At 33.5% G+C, this 24,765-nt stretch overlaps 1 protein-coding gene across 3 annotated transcripts in view; it reads left to right on the top strand.

The window, feature by feature from the left end:
* LOC150108213 (transmembrane protein 41A-like) overlaps positions 1-11,258 on the top strand; it is a 79,146-nt gene extending 67,888 nt beyond the window's left edge. For all 3 annotated transcript variants that reach the window (XM_090415658.1, XM_090415659.1, XM_090415660.1), the window contains exons 5-6: positions 2,233-2,371; positions 10,957-11,258. In XM_090415658.1, the coding sequence (XP_090271784.1) occupies positions 2,233-2,371; positions 10,957-11,129 (312 nt within the window). In that variant the 3' untranslated portion in view covers positions 11,130-11,258. The remainder of the gene's footprint in view (positions 1-2,232; positions 2,372-10,956) is intronic.
* The last annotated feature ends 13,507 nt before the right edge of the window (positions 11,259-24,765 follow it).

Raw genomic sequence — 24,765 nt, 5'->3', positions numbered from 1 at the left:
TTGATAGGAGTTTAATATAATATAAACATAATCATGTAGTGGTGTCTTAGTATCCTAAACACCCTTTTGATTGTACATATCAGGAATTTGATGCTGAAATAATTAAAGAATGGAAGCTAACTAAGTAAGAAGGAATTCAAACAGAAAAATTCTATTTTAGATGCTTGATTCTTTGCAGATGGCCAAGCATATTTGGAATAACCAAGGATAGTCTACAAAAAAAAAAAAAAAAAAAATCAGCTAACGCCTTTTTATTCCCGTATATACGGGAGTAGGCGAGGCCATTTAGCCCTATCTAACTTTTGGAGACTGAGTGGGCAGTTCAATCTCCACTGGTACCCAATCAGAGACAGATGGCCCAAGGCTATCACTAATTAAGCGGTACGCAGTGAAGAGAGACGGCTCAAATGTGCCGCCATCTCGTGGTCTCTAACCCTAACACAATATATTTAATGTCTGAAATAATGTTGGTTCTACGGTCGATTTTCTTGAGTTTACAGGACGAAAAACCCGAGTTTCCGGGAGGAAAAACCTGCTTGCCCGTGCCAGAGATCGACTAACTCGAGAACCGGTCGAAAAAAGGCTTAGAAAAATTTCCTCTAGTCGCCGACTAGACTCGAAACCAAGACTTCCTTCGTGCGGCCTAGCGCGGTGGTGTGCAAACGCCACATCCACTGAGCTACACAGGATAGTCTACAAAAAAAAAAAAAAAAAAAAAAAGCCATATATAAATTTAATTTATAATCAAACCTATAATGTTATTTTCTCAAGGGGGGAGGGTAATTTTGCATTCAAATGCCCATTTTGAAGTAAATGATTCTAAATGACATAATAATCAAAAACTTAAAATTTTTAATTACTTGTTCTACAGAATAAGTTACAATGAGGATTCAGACATATCTGAAAAATAAACTCTCTGAAGTAAGGAATAACAAAATAAAGATCCTCAGTAGTAACAATTTATCTTAGCATAATATGGGAGTAGTAGTTGGAATACATAATATAATGTAACTTCATAAGTAGTTCCTAGACACACTAGTCACCCGCCAACCTGATGGAACCTTGGTTTTCTCAGTTTATAGAAAACCCACCCATACAGGCAGATACATTCACCAACAATCCCATCACCCCCTCCCCCCTCACAACAATATTGTATTAAGACACTATTCAACAGGGCAAAAATAATCTGTTCAAATGATCAAGCCCTAACCACTGAACTAAATCACATCCGTGACACTTTCTCAGCCAATGGCCACCCCCTCCCCCCCAAAAAAAGAATCCAAAAAATACTTAAACCAGTTATCCACAACCCACCTTCCCCCTCCCCCCTTCACAAAAAAGATTACTCTAAATCCATCACCATTCCCTACATCCGAGGCACCTCCGAAAAAATCAACAAAATCTTAAAAAAACATGACTTGAACACTTGTTACAGACACATAGAAAATTGGCATCCCTTATCCGCTCCACTAAAGACCAACCACTTCCCCTAGACCTACCTGGTGTATACCAGGTCCCTTGTAGCTGTAAATTGTCCTACTTTGGCCAAACAGGCAGGACAGCAAATATCAGAATCTCAGAACACAAGGATTACATCTGATTTCACCAGTACAGCCACTCTGGCTTGCAGACCACGCTCTGGATACTTGCCACAGAATAAGATGGAAGAAAGCCACAGTAATACACTGCAGCAAGTTCAAATATGAAAGACTATTCATGGAATCGGCCTCAGCCCTTAGGAACATGCCAAACCTCAACAAATTTGGATGCATGAGACTGCCCCAAATTTGGGAAACATTTATCAGAAGAACTTCACAAAGGCCAAGAACTACCAATATAGCCACCTGCTAGGGGGCACCATCAGGACTTTAGGAAAACGTTAGCTTCCTAGCTTCAGTTCTCATTTGCTGTTATGTGGTACTTGTGTGCACGGGTCTTTGTATTAATTTCCCAAGAAGATGGCAATGTGACGTTTGCCGAAATATCGGAAAGTATATATTAAAGTTTATTTAATTTATATTTCTAGTGTACGCTGTCAATTCCTTAATTATTAGTTATCATTTCATAAGTAGTATTTTAAGAAATGCATTTTAAAAAATTTTGTGTTCAGTTTTGTTAATAATATAACTATCCATTGTAGAATCGTGTTGTTTTTTATAGTGCAGAACATAGTGCCTTAAATTAATTTCACATAATTTGGTTAACATCTGCATGCATTTCGTCCTTTTACAGGTTGAAGAGAATTGGGCAAGGTTACCATTCTTTCTTTTGTTTCTAAGATTATTTCCAATGACACCAAATTGGTTTCTTAATATGGCATCACCAGTTTTCAACATTCCACTCCATATGTTTTTTTTATCTGTGTTAATCGGTAAGTATTAATTGTTAAATTGATGGTTACGAATTTATAAATAGTACTGATTTTATATTATTTTCTTTGCAATCTTTTCTGCTATATTTGGACAAAATTTTTTGAATATGTGTTGAGCTTGCTTTGAATCTAATTCATAGTTCACATATTCTTGAACTTTATCTAAATATTAATATTTAGATATTAATATTAATCCTCACTGACCATTTGTAAAGTCTTAGGTACTCAAACAGCTATGAAAAAATAATGCACATTTTACAATCTCAGATTTTCTCCTTGTATGAAACTTCTACAACTATCAGAAAGTTAAGCACCATATATGATTACACAATAGTATCATTTGATTTTGCATCAATATTGCTCCAATATGATATCTATCTCCAGAATTGACTCCAATGCTGACTTTTTAGTTTTTCCTATATCACTGGTATCTATCCTGCATCTTGGAGATTTGCTTTTATTCAACCTATTCCTAAAAGCAACAAATCATTACCAAAATTTAATGGAGAAAATCTAATACTCAACTATATGCTACCTGAAGATCTCTTAAACAGTGGTTCCCAAAGTCTTTTTATGTTTGTGCACCCCCAAAATCACTTTTGGAGATACGGTAACCTCGGTTTAAAAAGAAAAAAAGAATTTTTTCAAAATGAATTAAAGATCATTTTAACCAATAACAAAAATATATACTGAGTATAAAAATATGCAAAAAAAAAAAAAAAAAAAACGAATATGACATGATACTGTTTGCTTTGAACTAATACCCTCTTAAATTCAAGCCAGTTTTTCACAAAGCATAGTGAAGATGATCTTCAATTATTAATCTGCTGTGGAACTTTAACCCCAACCGGCCACGATGTCTAGAGACATCAAGCTAATTCTGGATATGATTCTGTGACACCTATTGAATAACATGGATAAGAAGTGCAATTTGGTCTCACTATTTCATCCACCTTGGCCAGTAGGGAGGTTAATGTTATGTCCACTATGACAAAAAACTGCTCTTGCAAAGAGCAGTTTTTCTTCTTGTATTTCATCAGGAATGGAATCAGCATTGCAAAGAAATGACTTTCTCACCAAATCTACGGTTTCCTCTAATATTAGGCAAATACCTATAGAATTCTTTTTCAAGTTAAGTCAGGTGTTCTGTTATTTCTCCTTTTAACAACCCAGGTTGCAGTAGTTCTTTGTTGACAAGTTCATTAATTTGGAAACATGAAACATTCCTGATGCCATTGTGTTTTTTATATAGTCATAATTCTGTGAGAGAACTGAATGTAGTCTGTGAGTTTAAGCACATTTTTATCTTTTCCTTGCATCTTCAAATTTAGATCATTAATGATCTGCATTATAACCAGTTAGATATGCTAATTTTATTTCAAAATATTCTGTACCTAATGTTGCTACAAATCTGTTTTCATTTTGTAGTAGTAGAAAAATTCTCACTTTGCAGAGATTCAAAAAGGTGTATGTACGTGATATATCTTGCACATCTCTCTCTCTCAGGAGATGTAAAATGAAGACACTTTTGTATATAATGTCTTGTACATTATATTCCCTGCGGGATGTAGGATATTCTTCTTATTATTATTATGATAGTACTATATGAAAAGTTTACATCTTCACTAACTTCTTATCAATAATTTTCCTCCAAATTAATCTGTCAGGACTCCATATCTTGCATTTCATTCTTCTGATGCACTTCTAACTGCATCAGTCCACCTAGATCTCTTGGTCTTTTCTTGTCTGGCTGCAAAAAAAATATGGGAAAGGGTGATTTGATAACCTCTCCTTTCCTATTCTATTTAAGTGATCAAACCACCTAAGATTAGCTCTGCTATCATGTTGCTAAATGCTAACAATGTTGAGTTCTTTCCTAATATCCTCGGTTTTAATATGATACTGCCATTCATGCCATCTGTTCACAACCTTAATATTTCTCAGAACTTTCATATTAGTGGTCTCCAGTCTTTGGTCAAGTGTTATTTCTCACATGGCTCTCAATCTAAAAGTTAAAATTGGTTTGAACACTGTCTTGTGTATCGCTTGTTTAGTATTTTAACTAATTTCTCTCTTATTCCATATAAATTTATTCTTCCTACCATACCTGCTTTGCTAATTCTGTTGTCTATTTTTAGTTTCATATTGACTTTGTCACCTTCTCTAAAAACTGCCTAAATTGAAATGTTTTACTTGTTCTATAAGTTCTCCATTCAGGACGCAGTTAATATTTTCAACTGCCTGTTTTCATAGTGTTTGTGTTTTTCCTGTACTTTTCATAGTACTTATGTTTGTTTTTTCTTGTACTGCTAAAAGTAAACAGCTGAGATAAATATTAGGGATGCATCGCTTTGGCTAAATAACCGAATACCAAATATTCTGTTTGAAATTTGGCTGAAGCATACTGAATCAAATTTTAAAACAAATGTTCTGAAAAAAAATACCCATTAAAAACTGATGAAAAATTTTCATGCATGAATATTTTTTGTTCAGAACATTTGTTTATAAAATTTAATTCAGCAATCTTCAGCCAAATTGCAGAATGAAGAAAGATTGAAAAATGTATATAATAGTACTTCATCTAACCACATAATCAGATGAAAATGAGAAAATAAAAAGAACAATCCTTATATCATAACCCCCCCCCCCCAAAAAAAAAAAATATATATATATATATATATAGAAACTTAGAAAGTTTCAAAAAAAAAACAACCAGAGAACTCTTGAGAATACAACCTGTGGCATTGAAGTTGCCTTGGCTACCCCTATATAAATGACAAGCTCTACCCCAGCACTCATACATTTACCTTGTATTAAGGATTTTTTGATTAAAGTTTTGCTAGCTTGACAAATGTTTTGAACTGATGGATCTCGTCATAGATCAGGAATAAACTTTAAGAGGACAAAAACTCTCATTCAATATCAAAGAAATCTTGTGTCACAGAGTTGTGTTTTTCATAATTGAACTGCTATCAGTGCTTAAGCGTAACTATCAGAGTAGAGCCTAGAAGTCTTTGTTTTGGCATTGTAAAATAATTGGATCAATCCATATTTTATAACTGAATATATCTGAATATAATATATATATATAAGTATGTAAACTTTACCGGTTTATGAATATTTGATTAAAGTTTATAAGGCAGAACACCGAAATAAGTTCATAACATCGATTTACTTAGTAACACGACATGTCATCCCAATTGTACAGGATTTCTTCTGGAGTAAATTATCAAACTAGTAGCGAAAACAGTAAAGACTAACAAAGGTGATAACTGTTATGCAGTTATACAAAAGAGACTTATTTTTTGAAAATTATTTATTTCTAATTGTTTCGAACATTCTGTGTGTTTATGCATTCATGAGAATGTTTCTTGATTAATGAAGGTTAGGATATATTCAGACAAGTTAATACTTTGGTTAATATTTAAATGTTTAGCATCTAATGCTCTTTCCAAGATTCCATATTTTTCTTCCTGTTGTATCATAGCAACAGTGTAATAGTTCTGATTTATCCTATAAAACTTGATCTCTCATTTGTGAAGCTTCTTGTGGGTCAGCTGAAGAGAGCACATATATATATATATGTGCTATCTCTCTCTCTATATATATATATATCCATGTCACTCATGAAACACGACAAACACACCATCCAGTTTTGTTCTTCTCCAATCTCTCATTCTATGAAGTACATACATTTCACATATGCTGCAGCAAATGAAATCATGTACATTAAAATCTCCCTTTCTTCCCCCCCCCCCCATTATTTTGAGCATCAGTGCCATAACTCACAGTATAGCATTCAATAAAACAAATATAAATCCTTTGAAAACCACAAAATTAAGTACACACTATCCTTCCATAAATTAAAGATACCAAGAAATTATATTCTTGATTTCATCCTTTATCCAAGCATAAGCAAACACATTTATTCATGAAGTATCTTCACAACTGGGCTATAGTACGCCCACAGATGCGAGACCCTTCGACACTTCTGCGCATGTCACAAAAAGGAGAATCCATTCCGATAATAGGGTAATCAATCCATCTTCTGGGATGAGTTTGTTTATTATTGCAGGTCGGAAAATTTAGCTTTTCTTTTACGAACATTGTAGTTTTTAAAGTGGTAACTATTTTGCTTGTATAACAGTTGGAAAAAATGTACGTAGAGTATTAACAAAATTAAAAAAGGTATAACATAAAATAAAAATTTAACGAAATTTATTTTTAAGAAAGTTTTGTATAAAATAAAAATAATTGTACAGAAAAGCAGAAATTTTTTCAAATGAACTTAGATATTCTAAACTTCAGTTGAGAGAATTGAGACACTTCAGTGTCCTAAACCGATTAATTATTTATGACTTGTGACTCTTTAACAAAACCGTGCAAAAAAAAAAGGTTGAAAAAAAAAACCATTATCAAATCCTTTTAATCTTCATAGTCATCTGAATTGGTATCACTCTGACTTAAATTGATCACCGAAGGTTCGCATAATTCTTCGATAATTCTATCTCTGTCCCAATACATATTTTCCAATGAGGTGACATGAGAGCAATTTTTTCCCCAGTTTTGAATTGTAATACTTTCAGTCGCCTGTTCTGAATGCTTAAAACAGTTTCGACTTATCAATATCTCCAGTTACATTGCAATGATGAATGAAATTTTTCACTTCTGCCCAAGCATACTCAATAGCATTAATATCACAATGATATGGTGGTAGTCTCAAAGCTAGGAATCCATGCTCTTTGAGCATGGATTTCTAGTTAAATTTAAATGGTTTCTAAATTCAAATAATTCTAATTTAAATAATTTTTAAATTCTATTTAAAAATTATTTTCTTTATAAAAAATTATTTAAATTATTTTTAAATAATTTAAATAGTCGAATTTAAATAGTTTAGTTGTGGGCGAGTTTCTTTTGATCAAGTTAAGCAATTCAATTTTTTGCATATCTGGGAAATGAGAAATGTTATTTGCAGAGAACCAATCCATAAAAACTTGCTTCTTATTAGACCAATTTGAAACTTTGTTTAATTGAATGGAGTGATATGAAGCATTATCAATTATAACAACAGCATTTTTAGGAAGGTTTCGAATCGGTTTTTCTTCTGCCCACTTTTCGAAGATCGTAGAATTCATTTGCCCATGGTAATCTCCAGTAGTTGAATTGTCTTTGTATAGAAAGTTTGAATTCGGTAAAAAAACCCATTTCTCCACCCGCACACAAAATTATTATGTGCCACGGGGCATTTCTGGTTTGTAGCACTCCACATTCTTCTTTAGATTGCCAACATTTTCCATAAGTTAAATTACTGTGAATCCAAGTTTCATCTACATACACAATCAGTCTTTTCTCCTCCCTGAAACGTCGTATTGCTCTCAAATACTGCATTCCAGATAAAACAGTGTCACTTCGCTCCATGATAAGTTTCCTTTTATTCTGGGCTTGTTGAAACAAAATTCTTTTCATGAAGTATTTTCCTTAAAGTTTTTCTTTTCCAAGGGAAAATTAATTTTTTCTTTCAGCACAGGAATCAATTTCGGAACACTTGGCACTCTTTTCTCGACCACGTAAAATTCGTGAATAGTTCTTCTTATAACGTCTACATCAAAATCATTCAAAGCTATGTTTTCAATGGTTTTTTCCCTTCTGGCGCTTTTTAGGAGATTTAAATTTTGGCTTACCTTCACCTTTTGATTCCATACGAATTCTTTTAACAGTCAACTCCGATACGCCCGCAATTGCACTTGCACATTTTATGACTTGAGAAAAGGGAACAAGGCTGCCTTCTAACGATTCTTTTTCGCAGAATGTCAGCACATTATTCAATATTCTTTTACAAGAGCTACTACTGAAAGGTTTAACACCAGAACTTGTTGACTGTACTGGATCCATCATACAAATTAATAATAAAAAAATTAATGCAGAAAAGCAATTACAAAAATCAAGCTACTAGTACAGTGACAGACAAGAAAGCACGTGATTTCGTGTGTTTGCAACCAATTAGTGCATCCTTCATTTCTTTCTCCCCTTCACCATGAATCGACTATTCTTGGCACAAAGCCAAGTGAAGCTCTAACAAGTGTGGGCATACTATACTTGTATATAGGGGGCTAATGACTTTGCATCAATTGCCTTAGTCCCACACTGCAAGGCACTTATCCCTATGTACATGTATAATTCTATGAATTATGGAATGGACCACTACCCAGATCTAAGGCAATTGATATGAAGTCATCATGAAATTCCTGACATGTACCCTCAAGCGGTGTAGGATATTATGTTAGTACTACGTGAAGAACTTGCATCATTACTAACTTCCTGTCAAAAATTTTTCCTACAGATCAATCTGTTATCTGTCAAAGACTCCAACATGATCAGATCTTATATTTCTGTCTTCTAAGGCACTTTTTGCTTTATCAATCCACCTATATCTTGGTCTTCTTCCTGTCAACCTGTCAGAGAACACTTGTTGTGCTAATCTTTCCTCTCTCATTCTGTTTAAGTGACCATATCACCTGAGATTAACTCTGCTAATACATTCTTGGATTCCAACAATGCCAAATTCTTTCCTAATATCCTCATTTTTAATATGATATTGCCATATTCCCCAATCTTTCTCCTCATATGTTTGCTCTCCTGTCATTGATCAAAAGTTTTATTTCTAATCCAGCTCTAGGATCCATAAGTTAAAATTGGTTTGAACACTGTCTTGTTATACAGCTAATTTAGTGTTTTGACCAACTTCTTTCCTACTCCATATAAATTTATTCAGTTGACTTCCTACCATACCAGCTTTGTTGATTCTGCTGTCTGTTTCCATATTTCATTTATCATCTTCTAAAAACTGTGCCTAAGTAGCTGAAATGTTTTACTTGTTCTATAAGTTCTCAATCACAGTGCAGTGATATTTTCAACGTTTCTGCCTATTTTCATTGTCTTTGTTTTGTTATTGCTGATATTCATATCAAATTTATTACAACAGTTATTCAATTTAGTTAGGGTGTCTTGCAGATGCGTGTTAGATTTATTCAGAAGTATAACAACATCTACATAAAGTAAAGCCATGTTAATCATAAACTATGATTAACACATGGTCAATTTTGATATCAGATTTAATACCACTTTCTTTCATAATGTAATCCATATAGATAATGAATAACAGTCAAGATAATGTGCATCCTTGTCACACACCTGATTTAACATCAAACCATTTTCCTGTACCTTCAATTCTAACTGTTGTCTTACAGCTCAAATAGAGAGTATGTATTGTTGAATATAATGTCCCATTTAACTGTAGCATCTTGAAGAGCTTTTCTCTTGGCACCTTGTCATATATCTTTTCCAGATCAAAGAAAGAAAGAAACACACAGAAATGGAAATGTAATAATGCAATAAAGAATGAGTTAATTATCTTTAAATACTTTCAAAAAGAACTTATCTTTTGGCATTGAAAAATCACTATGTGTAGCCGCACTTTCTGTGAAAAAAAATAAACATAAGTGATACAGATCTTTGTTATATTTCCGCGATTTCTCAACTATTTGTTGTAAAGTGAAAATCTGATCCTGCTTCTTATTGTATAAATAAGATGAAAATCAGCTTCTTCACCAAGCTTCTCTTCCACAGTTATTCTCAACTGTTTCTCGGGTCATTAGATGTGAAGCCATTATCAGCTATATACAAGTAGCCTAGTTGTGAATATACTTCACACTCAAAATTTGTTTGCTTACACTTGGATAAAGGAAGAATCCAAGAATATAATTTCTTACCATTTTTAATTTATAGTGAGTGGAGGGAATGACGAGTTTCCTGTACTGGAGTGATTCAGGTCAGGAGTGATGAATTTAGTAGTGATTTTGTTGAGCACTCAGAGTATTTGTAGACGTATCACCGCACTTTAACATACCTCAATAAAAATCGAAAGTGGTGTGGATAGTGGCCCTTCCCATAGTGCATAGCATTATACATGACATACCATATTGCAAGACATATCAGGGATACTAAGGCAATTGATGTGAAGTCATTAGCCCCTGTGTACATGAAGATTACTTCACACTCAAACTTTGCTTACACTTGGATAAAGGATGAAACCAAGAATATAATTTCTTGGCATCTTTAATTTATAGTGTAACCTATTGAAAAACTTTCAACAATTATCCTTCCAGATAATCAAACAAAGAAATAAACACTCAGAAATGGAAATGTAATAATGCAAAAAAGAATAAGTTAATTATCTTTAAATTCTTTCAAAAAGAACTTATCTTTTGGCATCGAAAAATCACTATGTGTAACAGCACTTTTTGTGAAAAAAACTAAACATAAGTAAATCATGATTAGGTGAGATTTTTATGTTTTTTTTTTTGCTTTTGTTAACATCAGTGGTATTTATTTAATGATTTTCATATGCATTTTTTATGTAATCTTGCACACACGAAGTTGTCCTTTGTAATAAGATGGAGCTAATCATATGTTTTTCTACACATAATTCACATGACTATATTCTATTGTTCTTTTTTTTTTTTTTTTTTTTTTTTCCAGAAAAGTATATACAACCATGTATGTATTTTTTATCCCTTTTTTTTTAGGACTGATGCCTTACAATTTTATATGTGTACAAACAGGAGTGATTCTTTCAGAGTTGAAATCTTTAAGCGATGTGTTCACTTGGAGTACAATGTTAAAAATGGCTGCTGTTGCACTTGTTTCTTTAATACCAAGTTTTGTGATCAGAAAACACCAAAGATCTAAAATAACATAGTCTAAAGAGATTTTTCACATGTTCATTAAATTTGTTGTGTGTTATAAATGTTCTACATATATATATTTGTAATTATGTGTATATTCACTTTTGTATAGATTCATAAAATGTATATAATTTTTTCCTTTATTATGAGATGCTTTTCTGAGTTAAAAAGAAGTAACTCAAATCACTACATCTGATTTTTCATAATTCCTTATTCTTTAGTTATAACAAAGGTATTAAACAACATATCAGACACTAATTACAAAAATGCTTTCATGGAACCACATAGTCAATACGATGCCATCTATTGATTAGAAATCATTTTTGGAAAATTATGGAGAAAACTACTGTGTTTGAGTAAAACTAGTTTAATATAAACCAAAATCAACACTTGACATTTCGACCTTCTTATGAAAGTCATCTTCTGGAGCATATACACTATATACAGAGAAACACGCTGCACTACAATCTATATGGTTAGCTAAAGTTACTGACCAACTGTTACAACAATTATTGGACTGACCTCTGGTGAAAAAAAAAAACCATGACTACATCAATGATAGACTCCTATTATTATCTGTTGGTTACAAAATTACATTGGGCTGAAGATCAACATGTTTATATATATATATATATATATATTAAAAACATGATTATACATATAAATTTCAACCAATTGGTATGGAATAGTTTCCAATACTAGCTGAAGGTTGCTTAAAGTTCTAAAGTATGCTAGATACTAAGTATTAAATAGGCTGAATATGTGCCATTCAGATTCTTGGAATTTGGTAGACCGTGAAGGATAGATCGGCTGAAGGAAGACGTGTGACCAGTGTATCCAGGAACGGGAGTGAGTTCTGATTTTTAATTTCGATAGTAAATTGTATGCATTCATGTTGTTTGTTCAGGTGGCTAAGGAATGTGTCTAATGTTTGTCGCGCATGTGGCCAGATAACGAAAACATCGTCAACATATCTATGCTGCAAACCGACACATACTGGCCAATACATACATGCTAAATCATACCACCACACCATCACAAAAATATGGAGTCATTAACACCCTTAAAAACAGAGCTACAACAATTTGCTCTAATCAGCAAGCTCTTAAACAAGAATTAAAAATTATTAGCAACACATTTATAAATAATGGCTATAAGAAAAATACTATTAATAAAGTTCTTCATAAAACTTCATCAAAAAAGAATTTAGTTTACAGTAAAACCATAGCCATCCTATACATTATAGGGCTATCAGAAAAAATCAACAGAATCATACAACATTATAATCTCGATGCCACCTTTAAAACCACCTACAAAATTAAAAAACATATTCAACTCCTCTGAGGATCCTCTCCTCCCATTGGCACATCCTGCAGTTTACTGCACCTGTAACTTATCTTATATTGGTGAATCTGGACGTACAATCCCTATAAGGAAAAAAGAACACAAAAGACACATTAAATATAACAATTTTGGTGAAACAGGCCTCTCAGATCATGCTCTCAACACTTTACACCAAATTGATTGGAAAAGTACCTGCGCTTTATACCATACAAAAACCTAGTATGAAAGAAAATTTAAAGAAGCCTTCGAAATTCTGATTAACCACCCTAATATCAACAATAATGGCGGCATGAAAATTCCAAGAATCTGGATGGCACATATTGAACCTACTTGATATTTCATACCAATTGGTTGAAATTTATATGTATAATCATGTTTTTAATATATATATATATATATATATATATATATAAACATGTTGCTCTCCAGCCCAATGTAATTTTGTAACCAATAGATAATAATAATAATAGGAGTCTATCGTTGATGTAGTCAAGGTTTTTTTTCACCAGAGGTCAGGCCAATAATTATTGTAACTGTTGGCCAGTAACTTTAGTAAATCATGTAGATTGTAGTGCAGCTTGTTTCTCTGTATATAGTGTATATGCTGCAGAAGATGACCTTGATAAGAAGGTCAAAACATCGAGTGTTGATTTTGGTTTATATTAAACTAAAGTTTTACTCAAACACGGTAGTTGTCTCCATAATTTTCCAAAAATGTATTCTGATCACCGTGTAAGCCTAAAAGAAAGGATTGATTAGAAATATTGTAATACTAAATTTAAATTTCTCCTTTTTTGTAATCTTTATATTTTTACCTGTATATATCTAAAAGTCTGGTTAACCAAATAGATAGCATCTCCACTTTCCAACCTCAAACTCCATTTTGACATGGATGTTTGTGAATATCAAATAGTTATTAAACCATCATCCTTGCTTATGGGAGACCAGAAGTTTACTTTAACAATTAAAAGTAAATAATTATTCATATCCTATCAGAAATGAATAATCTGCCTCTTTAAAATAATTGATTTTAAATGATATTACCTAATGTTATACAGAGATAATTAGGTTTTTACTTCTTCAGTGCAGAAACACTGAGGATTTATGATCTTTTCCTCCTATTGCAAACATCATCTAAGGTTCTCTTTGATATTTAGGTGGGTGTGTGTGAGAGAAAATTCAAGAGATTGGAATTTGACACAACCATGCAAGAAGGTTTCTAAAAAGAAAAGGATTGCCCAACCATCATTAACATTTTAAAAAAGGACCTCTGCAATGATTGCTTAAGTGATGCCAAGCCTTAAGAAGAAAGGGGAGGGGAGTTTCACACTTTTTTTGCCATCCCCCACCATTTGAAATTCATTCAAACAACATTATATGGCAAAGACATTTATTTGATTTTAGTGCGAAATTAGTAGCACAAAAAATAATTGTAAGCTGCATCATGTTTGATATATACACTGTGCCTGTTAAGTAATGAGACAACAATTATTATATCAAAAAGAGAACTATATTTGGAATTGTCAATTACACAAGTTCAAAATAATCTCCCTCCAACTCCACAATGTTGACGTCTGTCATACAGATGTTTGAAGTCACAATGGGAGTCTTGAATAGGAACCTCCTTCAGTGTCTGGGTTACACTGCATTGGATATTCTTAATGTTTCTTAAGCGCTCCCCTTTCAAGGCACACTTCATCTTTGGGAAGAGGAAAAAGTCTGCACTAGTGAATAGGGAAAATGTTCGATCACACAGATTGACTTCAAAGCCAGAAACAGCTTCACAGGCAGTGCAGATATGTTGTTCAACAGAAACCAGTTGTTGTGTAATAATTCCTTTCTGACACATTACATGCAGACATACAGAAGTTGCATTACTCCTAAATAATACTGAACATTCACTGTGGTGCCGCCCAGAAACAAATTCACAGCGGATAATTCCAACAGTGTCAAAAAAAAAAACATTGCTTGACAGGTGATTTTTGCAACCTAACTGTCTTCTGCTGTGGAGAAGACACTCCATGCTTTGGTGTTTTGTTTCTGGATCAAACTGAAAACAACTTTCATCACAGGTGACATTTCTTTGCAATGCATCACAATCTTGATCAACTGCATGGATGAAATTTTGACAACATGCAACACAGTCCTCTCTGTGTTAATGTCAACGTGTATGGCACAAACCTCAAACAAATTTTCATTTTGTGCATATCTCTTTCTAAGATTAATCTGGCCATTTCCTTACCAACACCAAGCTGTACACCAAGTAGCCTAGTGGTTATTCGCATGTCATGGGACAATTTCCGTAACTTTCACCACAAACGAACCTTGACATGTAAAGATAAGGAAGTCATTTTTCCTCTTTACAAGGCCTTGATAAGATCTAACTTGGACTCTTGCATGCAAGTCTGGTCTCCTGGTTTCTGTGGTGATTCTGATACAGTGGAAAGAGAGAGAGAGTGTGCAAAGGATTGTCAAAAATGATGTGAGGATTGTAAAATACTGATTATGAAGACATTGAGAATTTGTAGGCTGCAGACATTAGCAAACAGGAGAAAGAGGTACTATATGATTGAGACTCACAAACATCTGTTTTATCAGAATTTTAATAGATGAAATTTTTCACTTTATGGAGGGTGGGGAAAGGATGTGATGGCATCCATGGAAGTTGAGAATGAATGCTGACAAGAAGGGATTAGGGCTAGATTTATCTCATAGAATAGTGCATGACTGGAATGGATTGCTTTTGGATGTTGTGTGTGCAAATAACATGAATGAATTGAACAGGTATGACAGCTGATGTGAATGGTATGGCCTTTTGACTCACTGGAGGTCTCTCATAATAATATGGATTCATCATAAAGCCATAAATCATCATTAATCATCAAAAATTCATAAAGCAATTTAGACGAATAATATGGATGTAATGTTTTTGAAATGTGTAGTCATCTGAAAATGGCATTTGCATCTGAAAAAAAGTTCAGTCCAAATTCAATTCTAGTCATTGACTAGGGGAACTTTTTCTTAATCAACTGGTTTGCATTATTGATATCTTACAGAATGGTCGAGTGGTTTTTTTTTATCCTACAACTCTAGAAATTTGACTGTAGAGCTCTAACTATTTCAGACAATAATATATATGGTATGGTTAGAGGTGACGAGATGGCAGAAGTTGACTGCCATACGCTTCCCCGGAAGCCAATTACTGATATACTTGAGCCAGCTATCCCTGATTGGCTATGGATGAAGTTACATTCCTGAAGTTTTCAAAAGTTAGGTCAGAATGGCCTTGTGGGGAATAGCTTTGAAAAGAATGAAAATTGTTTGGAGTAAAACAATTTAGAAAGTGTGAAAAAGATGAATGGTAAAACATAGCCAAGGAAGAAAATGACAATAACTGTTAGAAGTGTGATAAATTACAAAAATGACCACGAGTAAGCATGTTTTATTCACAAAGAACAGTGAATGTATAGTATACATGTCTGAATGGGTTATGAGTGCATCAATAGCCAGTAGATTTAAGAAAAGAAATGATAGCCATATTAGAGCTTGAGTGAACCTCACATAAGCACATTTTAGGACATAGAGGAATTCCAGTAGAGTTTTTCATAGTTTCTCAAAATTTTGTCAAATGCTTTTATATAATCAATGAAAGTTATGTGTTTCAATATTGTATTCTCTTTTTTTCTATAATTATTTTTAAAATAAAAGCCAAGTCAATACATGATCCTCCCTTATGGAATCCGTTCTGTTCTTCTCCCAGCTGTGATCCTATACATGATATTAATTTTTTTATAAACATCTATGCATAGATTTTATAACCTGTATTGAGAAGGCTGATGCCAGGATAGTTATTGCAATCTGATTTTTGTCCTTTTTTCTAAATTGGGATCACTAAAACTCTACCCCAGCTTTTTGGGGATTTTCCCTTCTTTGTATATTCAGTTTATAAGTTTTATAAATCTGGTATTAAATTCTTTACCTGCAAATTTAATAAGTTTTCTGTTTATATTATCTTCTCTTGGTGACTTGCCTGTTCTGCTACAAAAACATAGATAATGGCATGCAGTCTGATCAGTTCAGGTTTGGACAATTTCATAGAGTTACATGTTTCTAGGAAAAGATCGAATTTTAACTTGCTGGAATGAAGTTTAGTCTAGTTTCAAAGAACTCTGTACCTTGCTTCAATAGCGTTCAAAGGAAAACCAGATTTCTCGGATTCCAAAAATCAATTATAGTCTTGATGTTCTTCAGTTCTAATGAAGGCAGAATGGCCGGTCTGTCCAAAATAGCAAAGATGACATGAGCAAGGTGCTTGATAGATACCTGGTAAAGAAAGAGGTGGTAATGTAGCCTTTATGGATGGCAGGAAGGAAAACAGTTTCCGAGCTGGTTTGATAGAATATAGATTGAATTTATATTTAATCTATTTGTTCTGGGGCATTGAAATTCTTTTCACATGAGAGTGTAGTCTTTTGAAGGATGATAATTATCAATACTTTTTGAATTGTAGTTTTGTTGTATCCATTACATATCAGATTGCTTTTAATTTTATTCAGTTCGTCTGCTCTTCTGATCCCCTTTTGTTAGCTATTCTGAATAAAATAATACAACAAAACTACCATTTAAAAAACAAAATGATATTATTTAAAGTAAAGAGCCAATAGGCTTCATTTCGGTGATGTAAAACATTATTTAAATTAAGAGGATATTAAATCCCACATAGTTTTAAAACCAAATAAGAAACTCAAGATCGGAATCAAAGAGTTTCATGCCAAATATAGTAACTATAAACGTATCGGCGACTACTAGCGTAAGCTAAGGCACATAGTTCAAGTACGTAGTGCAAACTAGGGTAACTCATTGCAAAGGTGGAGAAAGTTCTGATCGCTATTCTTAGTATTTTCCATAATGTAAAACCCATCTCCTAGGAGATGTATGATGTTATACATTATGGTGAGAGGTCACTGCCCAGACCAGTTTCGATCTTTATTGAGATCTCATCAGTGAGTAGCTAGACCAAAGTATAATACTAAGGGTATAGCGAAAAGAACTTATATACTCTGCTATACGAGTTGTCAAAAAGGTGCACCCATAAGTTATTTAAAGCAAAGAGCCAATAGGCTTCATTTCGACCATGTAAAACATTTAAATTAAGGGGATATTAAATCCCACAATTAAACAAAATGATAGTTATCATCCTTCCACGAGACTAGCGTTCTTCAACCTTTTTACACCTGCGGACCAGGAAAATAGGAGAAATATTTCGCGGACCAGCTAACTGCTAAGACAGAAACATAAACCAATGTAGATGGTATTTTATTTATTAAATCCAATATTATAAAATTACAATTTTTAGCTAGTGCAACATCTGATGCTGCTTAGAGGTTAGAAAATTTGATATACGTAGCTGAAGCATTGTTTCTGAGAGACAAAGAAATTTTTGACACACCACAAGTTGAAGAACAAGGCACTAGACTACAGTCTGATGTGAAAATAATTTCAATACCCTATCTTAAAGTAATCTCGGAACAAATAACAATGCTTCCTTCGAAAATTCAATCTATATTCTATCAAACCAGCTTGGAAATTTCTTCTTTCCTACCATGCACAAAGGTAGGAAAGAAGAAATTTCCTTACCATCTTTTTCCTTACCAGGTGTCTATCAAGTACTCATGTCATCTTTCTCTTTTGAACAGACTGACCGTTTTGCATTGATTACAATTGAAGAGCATCAAGACTGTATATTAGATTTTTGGAATCCTACAAGTCTGGCCTTGCTTCGTGTGCTATTCACACACAGCAAGTTCAAATTCGATCGCCTTTTCCTAGAAACGTGAAATTCTACAAAATCATCTGAATCTGAACCGATCAGATTGCATGTGGATATCCAAGTTTTGGGAAGTGTTCACTATTAACTGTTCATGATTTTTTTTTTTTTTAAATCTATGGGACTTTTTACAGTTGTTCCCTTGAATTATAATAGTGTAATATCATGCACTTCAGCTGCGACTGAGACACGAGCTCATATGCATGAATTATGATTCATTATTGCAGTGGCAAAGCTAGAGCTTTTGCCACCAGTAGTATGGCAGGTCAAATCAAGATAAGATAAGGAATCATGACATGATTGGTTGTTCATTTGATTACATCATTGTGTGTGTGATGTCATGAGTTTGGAATTTCCCTGGGGGCATATGTGTCAGTGACGTCAGTTCTTGTGTTTTGGTTCACGTATGGAATTATAGGTGATGGTAGAGATAAGGATTTGTGTCGTGATTGGTGGGGCACTTCTGACCAGATCAAGATAAGATAAGGAATCATGTCGTGGGTGTGTGTGTTATTATCAGATGTAAATAAGTGACGTGAATTGTTAGTTCTAAATAAGTGATGTTATTGTTTTGAATGGAAAAGTAAGATATATTAGTGGATAAAGATTCGTGTCATGATTGGTAGGACACTTTTCTTTGATTTAATCAGATCAAGATAAGATAAGGAATCATGACGTGTATGTGTGTTGATTTCAGATGAAGATAAAGTTTGGAATGTTTGGAAATTTCGGGGGAACATATGTCACTGTGATATCACATGGTGTTTTGTTTTGCCTATGAAACTGTGGGCGATGATTTTGAGATAAGATATCTTGGAATTTCCCAGGGTGACAAACATCCATCATTGTCGTCAAGTTTTGTGTTTGGTTGTCTATAGATGGCAGTAATAATTTTCCAGTATATTTTGGGATATTTCTTTCCTGTTAAAGGCTATGGGAATTCTTAGAGTAGAGTAGAGTCGATAGAGACAATATTGCAGCATTTAGGGTTTTCTGAATAATTTAATTATATGCTGGTGTCCCTCAAACACATTTTTTTTTCCATAGCTCAGACATTTTATTCTATATTCATATTCTAATGACTATGGGAATTCTTAGAGTATAGTAGAGGCTAGTGGCAGCAGCGTTTAGGCTTTTGTGAATAATTTAATTATATGCTGGTGTCCCTCAAACACATTTTTTTTTCCATAGCTCAGACATATTTTATTCATATTCTAATTCGAGTTCATATTTTATTCATAATTCATCAGAATATTTTGATTTGTCTAAAATTAAGATTAATAAATAAACACCTGTGAATTCACTGTGATTTCAAAAGTGATCTTAATTAAATATGCATAACACATCACTGACATAAACTTAAAAGAACTGTTTGTTCTTTTAAGTTTACACATTTATTTCACAGATATTACTTACATTTCGCCGATTTTAAACATATATTCACATCACAGAACACACAAACACAAGATCTGAAATGCAGTTGACTCTTTTTTCATTATAGGTTACTGGGGCACATAGTCTTTCCAGAATGACTCTTCTTAATGCAAATATATATTCCAAAATTAGTTGAATTAAAGCATATATCCACACCTCAGCACAACACACACACAAGCTTGAAAGAATGAAATTCTGTAAATAACCTGAAAAGTTATTTGACTTTTGTTCCCTTAGATTTTCTGTCTGTTTGGTAGTCCGTTAATTCCTTCACATTAGGGTCATGCTATGTTTTTATTCCAACAGAGGTGAGTGTAAGCTCCAACTGTCTTTTCCTGACTAATACATCCGCCAGTGATCGGTAATTTCGCATCTCAATGTGGTTTTTTTTTTTTTTTTTGATATGGTTCTTTTTTTCTTTTTTTTTTTTTTTCAAATGATTGATTGTTTTTCTATTTTACTTTTAAAATTCAGTCAACAACATATTACCAGAATAAATGAGTAAAATAAATAAATAAATGTGTGTGTGAATTTATTTTCCCCAATTGTAGATATTTCATGTGTTATCTTAACCTGACTCATTTCCTGCCACAATTTGTTGTACCTAGGTGAGAAATTATGTGTTTAGGTTGGAACTCTTCGTTCCCATGGGTAATTGTTACTGTAGTAATTAATGCTTACATTTTTTTTTTAAACCAATACACATAATTCTAATGTAAATAGAATAACTGAGCAAAAAGAAATAAATAACTGATTGTCCTTCTCTAACTATTAATTTTACCTTCGATTCCTTGTGCTCTTAATCTATTTCTGTAACCGAAATTTATTTTATTTATTTATATTTCTTTAGCATTTAGCAAGTTAAGTAACGGATATTGAGACAAACAAGGTTTTGAACTCTCCGTTAGTGTTTTCTTTAGAAACTTTTTTTGCCAGCACAACAAATAAAGTTATTTCTTATCATTTCAAATGAATATTAGCTCAGTAGTATTCTGTACTTTGTAATTAGTTTAATTTCCATGTTTCAAATTTCCAATTATTTAAAACTTTAGACTATACAGTATATGCTTACATGAGCGTACAATGTATATTCCCTTTTGATGTTTGCGCGGTGTGTTCTTATGATGACACTGTCATTATATTAGAGATTATAAGTTTGGGGTTTGAGTATGTGAACAAAATGTTTACAGATAACTCAGACAAGGTCAATAGGTAGCATTAGACAATTTTCTAATCACCAAATGCTAACAGTCGCACTTTAATTCCAAACAATGATCCAATATATACTAGACTGTTGGAGACATCTACAGATATTGTCACTATTTAATTCATTTGTACTTTATTCATTTCCAAAGACACAATTACATTATTAGCTATCACATCTGTCTTTTTTTTCTGCACCAAACTTTTTTTTTTAAGAGTTTGGGAAAACGTGATGGATTTAACTATCTCATGTCTCTCTGTAAAATAACCATATTCTAACAGTCGTACTTTCAGTATGTCTGTTTTTTTTTCTAGTCTGGTGGAGGTGTCTACAGATATAGTAATAAATTGTCACTTTTCAGGTGAAACTTTCTCCATTAAAATTCTAGCTATTAATTTAATACCCGATTCCTTTTGCTTGCAAGAGTTGACACAGTTTCATGAAATATTTGAGGGCTTGCATGAACAAATAAAACTTTTAATTCACTGAGTGGATTTTCAAAAAAAAAAAAAAGAAAGAAAAGTCTGGTTAGTTTGTGGCAAGAAATTTCACAAGAAAAAAAAATTTATTGCTTGAATTACTACAAAGTGATACCTACTCAATACTTGAGAGAGATCCAACTCTAGAACTTCAAAATCGTACCAACAAGTTATTGAAAACCACCACTGAACTATCTCGAAACGTTCGCCTGTCTCTATGCTCTCTCCATCCTCTTATTCCGTGCATATATGGAGTTCCCAAAATACATAAGGAAAACATCCCACTGTCACATTGTGGAAGGTATTGATTCTCCTATGTACAAACTTTCTAAACATCTTGCAAAATACCTCAAATGTTTTTCAGGCAAGTTCTCATCCTTTATCAATAACATAGTGGACTTTGTTTCATACATTAAGGATGATAGTTAATGAAGATGAAATCATGGCTAGCTTTGACATAATTTCCTTGTTCACTAATATCCCAACAGACGAAGTCATAACATTACAAAAGGACAAGTTATCCAAAAAAATGTTGGCCTTACCCATTGCATCAAGTCCGGTTACTTTAGATTCCAAGATACTATATACAAGCAGAATCATGGTCTGGCGATGGTTAATCATTTATCCCCCTGTTCTTGCAAATATTTACTGGGAGGATTTTGAGGCCAAGGCTATCTCTTCATTTGTTTTAACACCTAAAGTTTGTCAACGTTATGTGGATGACGTTTTTCCTCATTTAGAACCATGATATCTTACAGAATGGTCAAGTGGGTTTTTTTTTATCCTACAACTCTAGAAATTTGACTGTAGAGCTCTCACTATTTCAGACAATAATATATATGGTATGGTTAGAGGTGACGAGATGGCAGAAGTTGGTATAAAGTTCCAAGTATAAAGTTCACAGCAGAGCTTGAAACTGATAGTTCCCTGCCTTTCCTAGATATGAAACTGATCTGGTCTTCTGGTAAACTTAAAATTTCGATGTATAGAAAGCCTACACATACCAACGATATCTTCATAGTCAGTCCCATCACTTCCCTCCCCAAAAACTTGGAATAATTTCTGCCTTGGGACATAGAGCTAGCTCTCTTCTTGATGACCCAAATGAACTTCAAAAAGAAATCAACTATCTCAAAACTACTTTCGTACTTAATGGATATTCTAAAAGAATTATTGAAAAATTCCTTCTTAATCCTCCTAGTCATCACACAGAAGAAATAAATACATTTAAAGGCAATATATCTATTCCTTACATAAGTTCGGTTTCACAAAAATTAGCCAAGGTTCTAAAAAAATACAATATCAGAACTTTCTTCACTCCACTTCCAAAAATCCGCTCCTTAATAAGCCACCCAAAACCACGTCATCATCATCTTAAATTTTCTGGTGTGTACAAAATTTGGTGTGATTGTGATATTCCTTATTTTGGCCAGACAGACAAATCTATTGAATTATGCATGGAGGAACACATGAGAACATTGCTTACAAGAGACAGCGAGCCAGTGCCTTATCAAGCCATATCCTTTTCTCGGCTAATCCTAATAATGAAACCCCAAGTCATACAGTCTGCTGGGACAGATCTACTAACATCTTTCATTGCCACGAATTGGAGAGAAAAATCGCAGAATCTAGGGAAATCATCCTCAACCCTGAACATCTAAATAATAACTTGAGCTACAACCTCCCTGATAGTTATTCAGCTGTAGTCATGTACTGGCGTTCATGTGGTACTGCAAGCACACACACACACTCTCCTAACAATGCAACAAACGAAAGAACAGCCTTAAATACAACTACAATATTTTCATACTAATTATGTATAGAGACTATGTTGTTCATAGTTTTTTTAACCTTCAGTGTTTAGTGTTTTTTCTTTTATAATGTCACCTGATGAAGGCTGTTGTAAGCCAAAACTAGTCTTGTTTTACTATTAAACCCCCCTTTTACCTAACTCTTGGTTTAAGTGATTCAACTCTTTTCACAATATATATATATACAGGGTGTTCGGGATAAATTTGACATATTTATAATTAATTATATTTTTCCGTAAGTTACATGTATTAACACACACTTCTCTTCATTTAAAAGTTTGGACCCTTCTTCATTCATATACAAGATGTCAGAAAGGATGGATAGCTGGAACCCACCTGAATCATGGAAGAGAATAACTTGTATCATGATGATTCGTGCCCGCCATCAAAATAAGGATATTACGACTGCTACCCAATGCTCCCTGAATACAGTAAAAACAATCAGGCATGAACTAGAGACTTGCAATGGTGACTACGAGGATGGAGCAAGAAGAAAGATCCCTAGCAGACGATCTGATTGCGTTCGTACAGCAGAATTCCTCGCAAATCTGCAGGAACAGGTGTTGAAGAACCCTGGCATTGGAATTCGGGCTTTGTTCGTGGAGTTGCTAACTGTAGTCAAGCCCTGGATAACAAGGGTAGCCAATGGTAGGCCGTATGTATGGCAGCAGGATTCGGCCCCTTGCCACACCTCTGGGAAAAGTCAAAAATGGTTGTCTGAAAATTTCTACGACTTCACCAGTCCAAATGTTTGGCCTCCAAACTCCCCAGACCTTAACCCCATGGATTATTTTGTATGGGGCGCAGTTGAAAAAGACACCAATCGCACTTCCAGTAATACAAAAGCCCAGTTAATGGATAAAATTAAAACAGTTTTTGCGGCCCTTCCCAGGGAGACTGTAGCATCAGCTTGTTCGAGGTTCCGAAGCAGAATTGAAGCTGTGATCGATGCTAATGGTGGTTATTTTGAGTAAATCTTGTTGATAGTATTGTAATTAACTCTGCCTGTAATGTTTTTTTGTCAATTCATTAAATTTAATAGATACAAAGAAGATTTTCTTTTTCCTTACGAAACTGTCAAATTTATCCCGAACACCCTGTATATATGGTCTTACTTAAAATTGCATAACACATCAATGACACCCTTTTGTTCATTTTAATTTACACATTTTATTTGAGTAAAATATTTACAATGTATTTACTGAATCTAACATACAGAAAAAAGATAAAGTGAAAAATACAATCTTATTTTTTTGGTCCTTAATCTACTTATTTTTAAGTTTGCGCTGTTGTTCAAAGGTTCTTCCCATGGTTGCAGAATTGTCATCATGTAGTTTTCGACAATGTGACTCATCTGAAAGTTTCTTCATTTGTGATTGTTGGGAATTTGTTACTGTAGTAAAATTAAGGGTCATATTTTTAAACAATTAGAACTTTTTACAAAGAAACTTTCAAAGAATTTTGTGACTCACCCATTATTTTTACATTACCGTACACAAAACACCACAATGCAATACAGCAGCTGCAGTGCATGAACAATTACCTTAAGTC

This window comes from Typopeltis vanoorti, chromosome 3, assembly GCF_054136105.1.
Source record: "Typopeltis vanoorti isolate ZY-2024b chromosome 3, IOZ_Tvanoo_1.0, whole genome shotgun sequence".
NCBI classification, from domain to species: domain Eukaryota; kingdom Metazoa; phylum Arthropoda; class Arachnida; order Uropygi; family Thelyphonidae; genus Typopeltis; species Typopeltis vanoorti.
This window is presented reverse-complemented; position numbering and strand designations above follow the sequence as displayed.